General features: G+C 44.8%; 1 protein-coding gene across 4 annotated transcripts in view; it reads right to left on the bottom strand.

Annotated features, from left to right (window-relative positions):
- LOC116382022 (forkhead box protein J3-like) overlaps positions 1-10,743 on the bottom strand; it is a 56,554-nt gene that overhangs the window by 3,157 nt on the left and 42,654 nt on the right. For all 4 annotated transcript variants that reach the window (XM_031844673.1, XM_031844676.1, XM_031844675.1 and 1 more), the window contains exons 13-16: positions 7,748-10,213; positions 6,776-7,377; positions 662-1,075; positions 173-281 (exon numbers count right to left, since the gene is read on the bottom strand). In XM_031844673.1, the coding sequence (XP_031700533.1) occupies positions 10,089-10,213 (125 nt within the window). In that variant the 3' untranslated portion in view covers positions 173-281; positions 662-1,075; positions 6,776-7,377; positions 7,748-10,088. The remainder of the gene's footprint in view (positions 1-172; positions 282-661; positions 1,076-6,775; positions 7,378-7,747; positions 10,214-10,743) is intronic.

Genomic DNA, 10,743 nt, shown 5'->3' with positions numbered 1-10,743 from the left:
CAGGCTGTTTTGTTCGCTCCATATTTAGAGGACGCCAGAGGTGATGACTCACTACACAACATCAGGATAACTTCCAGCATTCACATGGATTCAAGCTGTTTGTGTGTGTGTGTGTGTGTGTGTGTGTGTGTGTGTGTGTGTGTGTAACCACCATTAAAGACGAGGTACTTACGAGTATTTTCCCATCCTCCTCACCACAGCGATCACAACGGCGATGACGATGACCATTGCCAACAGAGCGCCAATCACGATGCCGACTACCTGGCCAGAACTCAGGCCCTCTGTGGGACGGAAAGACAAGAGTCAGCACTTATTTTCAGACTTCAGTTGGATTTTGAGATGACTAGTTTTAATGTTATATGTAGAACCAGTGACAGTTTGATGGGATATTAAGAATGAATCAACACTAAGAATGAATCAAATGTCATCTTTCTATCTAAGAGTGGATTAATAGCCTCTGATTAACACAGAATGACATGTGAGCGAAAGATGGAAGAAAGTAATATTTGGAGAGATTTAAGGCTTGCATGTGACTGTTAAACCCTTTATGGCACTGCCAAACACACTCACCTCCACATTAGGCTGCCTGTCGTATGATTTCTGTCAATAATAACACCTGACTTCAAACTGACCACCAGCTACCATCCCACACATTCCTCACCCTCTGTGCCGTCTTCAACGACCACGTCTTCTCCCGTCCCTGCTTTGGCAGCATCCGTCGGTTGGACCGCACCTTCTGCTGCATCAGTGGGGCCTGTGTTCTCCACTACAGGACGGCCAGTGATAATGTGTCCTGGTGCTGAAGTAGCAGCGGCAGAGGCTTCTGTTTCAACGACGTCCTCTTCAGTAATGAATGTAACGGCGGGCGTCGCCGCCTCGGTGACGACTTCTGTTGCAGCGACTCCATGTGTAGCGACTTCTGTAACGACTACTTCTGCGGCTGCCTTCGGAACGGTTGCAGGAGGACCAGTGATAATAGTTAGGTCCGCTTCAGGAACCTCTGTAACTGTAGGTACGATGTGTGCTACAGATTCGGTGATCCTAGCATCAAGCCATTCAGGGATCTCTGTGGGGCCTGGGGAGAGAGGTCACAGATGTGTTCACATGCAGGTATGGGAGAATACAATCGGTTTCTGTGACTGTCAAGCTGTTTTTTGTGGATGATTTGTATATATTTTACACTGACAGATTCATTAAAATTCATGGTTAATTTCCTGAAAAGTGTGACTATATGAAGGGACAACACATTGGTACATTGGATGCCCCTTGTCATAGCGACCCCGTACAGCGTTGTTCTGCCTCTTGGCCGGTTACATTACGTCCAGACACTCTTTGGTAACACTCCCATCACCAGCATCGTGACAGCACAACCCGCACACCCCGTGACTTCATAAAATCCACATCCCTCCCCCCCTCCCCTCCTCCACCCCTCCATCCTGTCTTTAAGGCTCTGTGTTTGCATGCTGGCATGCCACATCCTCTGCCTCATTTCCTGTGGAGTGATCTGCCTGTGACGAGAGCGCGGGAAGGCTTGTCAACCCTCAGCCTCTTAACATGTGGAGGGTGCGGGGTTGATCAACGCCCGATCGTGAGAGAGACACCACAAAGCGGAAGATTTGCAGTTTCAGAAAGACTCAGGCAGGTTTGATGAAATGGTGGACTGAACACCTTGAGGAAATGTCAGCCATATATTTTGAAAGCATTCGTAGCTTTTGTTTCTCTCTCTTTATTAAAAAAAAGATAGGTGGAATTATTGTATAATATCAATCTCGAGTAACGATTTTGAATGATAACTATGTAAAATCAAGTTTTTGACAGAGCTCAAAAGACCTTCAGTGCTGGCAGTAAAATGGAGGCTCCCATTTTGTATTTACCATTTGCCAAAAGACATGTATTTATCCTTGTGTCTCTCATCAAGGACTGGACTATGAAGCAGCCAGGGCTCAACCTAATCATTTCCCTCCAATAACCCCACGTTCAACATCCTCGTAGCCACAACTGAAAGCGTTGCTTGGACAGCACTGCTTCAAAATTAAGGAGGCAGATTTCAATGTGGCACCAAAATTACGGTCTACAGTTAACTTTCCACTGACAAGATGTTGGCCTGAAAATCGCTTCTTCTTTCCCTTTAAAACTACTTCTCCCTGAAAACACTCTTACTGCAGAGACCCGCGAGTCTTCTAATCTTAGCGTCTGACATCATGCTCTCTCTCCATCTCCATTTTCTCCAATTGTTCTGAATACTTGAAATAATAGAGAATACTTTACAAGGGTAAAAATAACCTGGAATGGTCTAACAACCGGTGCAGTTATTCCTAGTCCTGTGCTGGCTTGCGTGTTTCATTAGCAACAGGCGGGATAAATATAACAAAGTATTTGTTCCCACTGTGGCAGAGTACTGAAGGGGGTTTTCAAAAGACGACTCACGTCTGGTTGGTTAGGAAAGTCTGTAAGTGATGATAAAACGGCCTGCGCTTCACAGAGCATGGCCGTACGCTGGGTAATCACCTCCTCCTCCAACAATTGTTTCATTATGTGTACAGTTCCCACAATTAGCTCTGAGTAGTATTTCCTCCCCACTGTGCTGAGTATCCTGGGTGAACACAGCTGCTTAGTGAGTAACACAGTAAGACTGTTGCAGTCTAGGTCCCCTCTCCTCTCTTTCCTTTTAACTTCTTGCCCGTCCTCACGTTCATGACCCTGCCACTCCCTAAGGATAGCTTTTGTTGCAGCTGAAACCTTTGAGAAGGCTGAATCCCCGGAGAGAGAGAAAGGGAAAGCAATAGGGTGGAGGGGAGCTCTGAGGGGAACAGCCCCGGGTCCCTTCTGATGCTTGATTTCATTGTGAACATGGTCTGTCTCTGGTTTGGCGTCTCTGCTCACAGCGAGATGTGTGTAGTGGTTAGCGTGTAAGTGACCCTCTGTTAAACCTCAGGGGGGTCGGAGCACGGGATCAGAATCAGAATAGGACCCCTGAAGCTGGTGAGGACTTCTACCAACACGAGGGGGTTTGAGTCTGGGTCAACCAGTCAAAGATGTTTTTAGATATGTGAGCACCGTGGAAACTCATTAAAAGCTCAGAACTTAAGGGGACACTGCGAGGAAACTCAGATCCATGCACCCGTCAGCAAAAGCAGTTTAAGTTTTTTCCTTCCATTCTTTCCTCCTAGACTGAGAACGTTTACGTAACTGCGGCGTTATTATTCCAAATGTTTGGTGGGTGATTTTACCCACGATTACATCATTCTGGCCACATGCTCTCTCACATCCATTTCCATGTAAAGCATGAAAGAGGCTGAAATCATCAACACTTAACAAGCGTAAAAGTGCAAGTGAGTTCATGCTGAATGTTTTTGTGTGTGTGTGTGTAAACCTATGGCTGTCTGACTGCGCCTTAATAAAGGGTTGATTCATTGAAATTGCGAAACACACTTTCTCACTTCAAATTTCTCACTCATTATGGAAAAGTTAAGACGAGGTAAGCACAAGTAGAAAACAACTGGTGATGGTGCTTTCTGTAATAACATGTCAGAAAGTAATTCAAATAACAATGGAGTCATTGTGACTGTGAATGATTTAAACATTTCTCTTAACTAAGGTTTATGGACGGGATGTAGATATACAGGGAGGGACATGAAGGCGTAAAAGGCAAAAAAAAGGGTTAAAAGTAAGAGAAGTTGTACAGGAACACAGCAAGAAGCTGTGGAGGCACCCGTGTGGGGCTTCACTCTTGCCAGGCATACATAAAACCTGCAGAGAGAGTGAAAAGAGTGAGGGAGGGACACAACGATATACGAGGGAGTAGCAGCTTCCATCCATTACGATCACAATCAGCTGTCACTGAGGCCCCCCGTTTGTGTGTGTGTGTGTGTGTGTGTGTGTGTGTGTGTGAGAGAGCTACTAATTCACAGTCCTGTGTGGGAGGGTAAGGGTCCGTGCAGACGGTGTGAGGGAGTGTGTCCACCTTTGGAGCCCAAGAATGTTTTCGCCGCACTGGAGGAGGGAAATGTGAGTGAGAAATTGGCGCCCTGCCCATCTCAACGCACTTTTGACGAGATGCCGCACAGCATAGCCTCCACTGCTCAACCAGTAGGAGTCAGCTGTGGAGATACTGGGGCGTGCCATGCACTGCGCACTGGGGATTTTAAGCAGGAGACAGGCTGGAGTGGAATATTCTCAGTAAGACTTATCACAGACGCAACACAACGAGCTCCACACTTTGTTTTTTCCCCCCAGATAGGACAACATGCAGCAGGTCCCATCTGGACTCTATTGCCAGCGGCAGAGACTGGTCCAGAGCTAGATCAAGTGGGCCTTTAATCTTAGGCCAAACAGGTCTGATTAAATTCCTAAAATGTAATGAATCCGGGCAGGGATGACATTAAATGCAACCACTGCGAAATGACAAAATAGAAAGATCGTGCTGTGGCATCACAAAGCCTCCCAACTCTCTTCTTTACTTTTAAACAAAACTAAACACCGCAGACCGACAATTTAACCAAGAAGCATCTTTTTTTTTAAGTTTATGTTTTGGGCATTTCTGCTTCATTTGATAATGAGAGAGCTAGACAGGAAAGGCAGGGGGAAGAGAGAGGATGACATGCAGCGCAGAGCCTCGAACGGACTCAAACGCTGCGGTAAGCACTCGGCCTTAATGGCACGACCTTTGTCTTGTGTGCCAACAAGGCGCCCCAAATCAAATCTTGTTCACCTTAAAGTCCAACTCCCACATCATAAAACACCCGCCCAGTTGTGTAAGCGTTCCTTAGTCAGCAGCTCTATTGTTTTTCTTAATTTCTCTTGCACCATGTCTCACGTGCCGCACAAGTAGGTGCTAGAGATATGAGACATTTGCGTCAGTACTCACAGAGGAGACAAACACAAAACAAAATCTCCACAGAGAGATCAGGGCCATACTCTGAAGCCCTGCTACAGTCACCAGGGCTTGGGCTTGGTCCTGGCTAAAACCGCTTCAGACTCCTTTCCATAAACAGATGTTTCTTTCTCCTTGTGGAAAGTTTTGGAAGTATGACAGAGCATTTTTTTTTTCTCTAAATGAGACTCAGTTCCCGTGAGAAGTGCTAGTTTTCCTCATGGTCCCTCTTTACCTCATTTGTCTCATATTTGGAGTATGAGCGCAACATTTTAGTCATTTCTAGAAGTGGGCACGGACAAAGGGCATTGACCTCTCCCTTCAGCAGCCAGATGTGACAGGGACGTTATAGGCCCGGAGAGGCAGACAAAACTCATTAAGGAGACCGGAGGTGGTGGGGGGGGCAGCAGAGTGAGGGAGGAGGTGGAGGATTTTACAGGATACGTGGGGTTTGCTCGTTAAGTGAGCGGGCGTGAGGGAGTTAAAAGCCCCCCATTTGTGAAGCATAGTAGTGAAATGAGCTATTTTCTTTGTTTCCCTTCTCTTTGGAGGACCGAGACGGCTGAGCTGAGAATCATGCTGAAAGTTTAAGGACTTTTTCTTCCAGAGGAAACCTCCATGGAAATGCACACATCGTCTCCTACCGGTAAAGGTTGTTGTTTAAAAATAGACCCAGCCCCTCTCTGCTCTCCTTGTGTCGACACCAACCCCGAGGTACAGACTCACCAAGCTCAACAGGGGAAAGGGGGCAGAGAGTTGGAGGCAGGCGGAGGACTGTTAAGAGACGGGGGAGAAGTAGGAGAGGTGGGGTTAAGTGGTAAAAGTTGATACCCCACCAAAGATGGGTAAATGCCAAGGGGCGGCGTGCTGCATGGTCTAACAACAAGTAAAAGAGGGTGGGGCGCCTCTTAAAGCTCATCACGTACCGGGTGTTCTCTCTTGATATGACCCTCTCAAATATAGAGCCACTATCTATTAATACACTCACGCAAACCAGCCCTGCCCCGCCCTAGCAGCTCCCTTAGGCCTCAGCACCCCCACCCGCCCCTGCCTGCTGCTTCCCCATGGCAAACACTGCTGGTCAAGGCGAAAAGGAAGGAAGCAGAAAGAGAGGAAGAAAGGGAAAACATGTAAATGGGGAGAAAGAGAGGCAGAGAGAAAAACAGATGCAGTGCCAGAGAAATGAGAGAATCAGGGGTAAAATGAGAGGCGACAGTGGATAGGCTTTCAGATAAATGTGTACGGTGTATGTTACCGCTTACAGCCCCCATCCCTCCCTCGCAGTGTATGAGCACTGTTTTTGGGAGCCATCCAAAGGATATTCCTTTCTTCTCTTTGCCAGTGCCAAGAATTTACAGACACGAGGCAGCGGAGCTCCTGCTATTTCATCACATTTCCCTTTGGTGTCTGCAAATCAAACTTTTGCTCCAGAGCTCAAGAACAGTGTGAAAGGGAGAGAGAAAGTGAGACAGAGGGAGTTAAACATGTTAAAATCAACACAGACTTTCTTGAGTCGCCCCCCTTTGTTAAACTAACACCCTTGACCAAAGTTTTGCTTTTCCATCAGGGATATTATCGGCTAAAGTGGAACATAGGAAAAGGCTACAGCCGTCAGTTGTCAGAAGCAGTTTCAAGTGATGATTTAACAGTGAAAATAGAAAAAAAAAATAGAAAAAGTATTGAAAATCAGTTGCACTTGGGAACCTCATTAATTAGTTAATGAATACACAAATAGAAATGGAGTGTATTTTACCTCCTGAAACCAGCTTCCAGAGTGTTGTTGTTCAGTCAACGGGGATTAAAACAGACAAAGAGTGGTGTGGGGTGGGCACATGGAGGGAGAGGGAGTGAGGGGACACAGTGTGCTAACAGCAGGACAGTGATAGCGGAGAGTTCACTTACTTGCATATGTGAAGGCACATAAAGGGCCGGCCAGGGCCAACAGGAGCAGCAGCTGAACATTCATTGTGGTGATAACGTATCTCCTCCAGTCACAACCTTTAGGGACTCCCTTGGGGCAAAGAGCAAGACACCAGAGCCCTCACACACGCCAGACACGCACCAACTGGCCTCTCCAGAGGGGAAGGTGAAGGAAAAAATGAGGTGAAAATAAAGTCTTCAGGGGGAGTTTGGCAAAGTATCAGCCTGAGATCCGTTTAACTTGTAGAAGCAAACAGGCAGTGCCGGGTTGCTATTATAGATAGAGGAAGAAGGAGAGTGGTGGAGGGATGTAGAGAGGACAAGAGAAAAGAGAGGAGCTGTGGCCACTTTGAGGAAGTGGAGAGGGAGAGAGGGACTGGCACACAGCAGGAGAGAGCAAAGAGAGCGTGTGTGAGTGACTGAGCTGAGAGTGGAGGAGGGGTGCTGGTACTGGTGGTGGGCTGGGCGGGTTGGGAGGAGGGAGTCCGGATTGGGGCAGTAAGGTGGTTTCAGCCCTCGTGGTCCAGCCCCGTGTAGGATGTGCTCTCGTCTTGGGGCACAGCCAACCCTCCTGTTTGCAAACCCTGCAATATCACGCACACACTCACAAATGCAAACACACTTGGAAATACCAATAAATACACCGTCGACTTGTTTCTCAAGACAACACAAGCTTTTCAAACTACACTTGGCCTGCTCATACGATTAGAAAGCTAAAGAAACAGGCCTTGAAAATGCTCTGTGAATGAATGGAGCTAAATGTAAACAGAGCTTTAATCACAGAGTTAGGAGCCGAGAGAGAGAGAGAGAGAGAGAGAGAGAGAGAGAGAGAGAGAGAACACAGCTTCAAGTGTTACCTATCAGCATCTTTAACTGTATCTAACTGTTAAAAAGAAAGCAGTGAATGAAACAAGCATCCTTGATGCATCTGTATTGATCTTTTAAACCACCAACCTTGTTCTCACAAAGAAAAGTGGCACGCGTACGTCTGAGGCCGACAGACAGAAGCAAGAGAGCGCTGCTTTTAAAAACAGGTTTCCCCTGAAAAGGTGTAAAGGAGCCGTAAATACAGTTGGAACATCGTGTGACTTTCACACAGGAAAACATCGGTGGTCTGCCCGAGTTTACATGTGATGGAGGGCAAACAAACTGTTGCTTGGCACTAGGCTGACACCTGTTGGACAACAAGCTACGAGGGTCAAAATGGCACAAAGCTGAGTCTCTCTCTGTGCTTTCAGTTTTGTTTGTTTCAAACATGCCGACAACTGATTAAATAACGACAGCAGATGTGAGGTTTGCGCAGTAAAAATGGTTGATGACATTTTAATAAACACTGAAACAGATTTAAACTGTTAAACTGCCATACACAGAGTATTTATAACACACAAAACGCCAATGCCATTTTTTTTTCATCACTTATTTACAATATACTGAAGATATGTACATACTGTGTCTCCTGAAGGACAGATAACAAAATACTTTCTCTCCATTTGCTGTTTTCTTTTTTTCAGTCTGTGTTTTTCAAGGGCAAACATAGGAGTAACATACCGTTATTTACATGGACAACAACACACAAACATACAAGATATACTATATGCTGGTCACTGTAATACAGCATTTAATGGCAATAATAAAGAGTATTTTTCTTTTTTTTTCTTCTTTTTTTATTATGAGACCTTGTTTAGACCATTTGAACAATCACTGAGATCTTCCAAAAAGAAAGAGCACTTTAAGGTCCCAAATTTCACTTTGTACCCACGTAATACAAACAAATCACTTTTTATTTCTCATGTATATTTTTTGAGCTGTATGCTAAATGAAATCTGAGAAGACTATACACACTTGTACACACAGACGAAATTAAACATCACAGTAAGAAAAGTTGAGCATTTGAAACTTTTGTTTAGTTTTCTGCTCCTTTGCTGATCTATTTTTTTTATTTTTTTTTTTAAATGTCTTTTGAAACAAAGAAATATAACGTTCACGGTTTTCCTTTATTTCTGTTCACTAGATGCTATCATGTTTGGTGTTGTGCAAAGAATGCTCGTCGTCTCCCAAATGAGGCATCTTGAAATCACGGCCGACCTTCTCATGCCTGGTCATAATTGATATGCACTTTCCCAAAATTATAAAACCTTGAAACACTGAATTATATTTTACCATTGTTGACAAAGTCCAAGTCTAGCCCCAGCATCTCATTTTTATTTTAATTAGTGTTTGTTGTTTGAGCAACTGAAAAGCCTATTACACAGTATTTTCAGTGAGCTTATCAGCTGACAAATGAAGATTTGAAACACTTTGACCACAGTCACCAGGAGGCTCGCTGGAAATGATCACTGACGGCACCGAACAACACACAGTAACCTAATGTACAGAGATGTAAATGGCTTTGTGTTGGTCTGACGTGGTTTATGAATGTAAACACCCTGAGAACATGGCACTATGGACTGTTACACACACACACACACACACACACACACACACACACACAATGACGACACTTAAAATAAAAGTTTAGACTTGGTTTCCGATGCGACAGAACAAACATGAAGAAAGAGCGGATTGTGGTGCATAGAACTTTTTTGGGCAAAGGAAGCTATAATGGTGCCTGTTTTAACCAGCAGGTGGTGCTTCACTCAACCACCACTGAACAGCTGCACAATCATTTCCTTCCTCTTCATAAATCATCCTTCTAACTGTAGCTGTAAAGAGCTAACACAGATGCCCAGTATTAGAGTGAACAAAGAGATGTTACGAGGAGGAAAGGATGAAATAGTGTGTGAGAGAGGATTTTCTGCAGGGAGTTTGGAAAAAAGACAAAGTTTTCTATTCATTTCAGGCACAGGTGCTGAGACTTTGCAGACATGGCACACACGTTTTTAGCAGGAAACAGATTTAAGAAAACAAAAAGAAAACAATTCACAGACGATTTGACAACACGTTGGCGACGTGTAACCCTGTTGGCACTGGGGGACACAACATGAGACAATTCAGAGAGCTTCAGACTTCATTTTTGCTTTGGACGAGTGTCCAAAGCATGTGTTTGCATCTCGGCTTGGTCCAATCCCGTGTAAGTCTCATTGTTTTGAATGATTGTCTTTAGACTCAACATCCACTTGTAACGGGGGGGGGGGGGGCCAGCAAGATCAGAAAAATGACTTTCGGTTTGTTTTCTGTTGGATTGTCTTCTGTTTTTTCACACAGGTGAAAGGTTTTTCGGCTAGATCCATACCTCACCTGTCATCACGTGTCTCTCTCTCTCTCTCTCTCTCTCAGTCTTCACCTACGGCTAAGTTTAGACGATGGAGTCCCAGTCAAAGTCGTCCTGGATGTCGTCTGTGGCGAGCATGCGTCTCACCTGGAAGTGTCCCAGAGGCAGCCTGTGTTGCTGCTGCTGCTGACTCAGCTGGCTGAGATGACCTGAACGTGGAGGGAGAGCAGAAGACTAAAGACTAGAAGCACACCCAGTGACATTTCAGTGCCACTTCTGCATCACATACTGTATCTGTATTATGTAAAATTACAAGGGGCATCGTTTGAGTCATGAGGAATGTAGGATCCAGTTTTTTTGCAGTTTGACACATACTGGAGACTAAACATCAATGCAGTACTAAATTGCTTGAGTAACCCTTTGATTGTACCTGTTACTTTGTTGATTCTCTGAGCCAGTCTGTGACTCCCTTGTATATTTATAGTTTGTAGTCAATGCACAGATTAAACCGTATTAATAAATATGGTTAATCTACCAACCTTAATAAAAAAAAACTATGAATTATAGGTTCTTTCTGCGTTTTATCAACGTTAATGTGCGAAATTACATCTTGGTTTTACTCCATAGTGTCATATTATTACTATCAAATACTGATGTTGTACCGTCTACTAGTGAAATTCTGATATTGACAAACACACACACACACACACACACACACACACACACACACACACACACA

This window comes from Anarrhichthys ocellatus, unplaced genomic scaffold (genome assembly GCF_004355925.1).
Source record: "Anarrhichthys ocellatus isolate YVR2014 unplaced genomic scaffold, GSC_Weel_1.0 scaffold5, whole genome shotgun sequence".
NCBI classification, from domain to species: domain Eukaryota; kingdom Metazoa; phylum Chordata; class Actinopteri; order Perciformes; family Anarhichadidae; genus Anarrhichthys; species Anarrhichthys ocellatus.
Note: the sequence above shows the minus strand (reverse complement) of the source record. Positions and strands in the feature narration are given on the sequence as shown.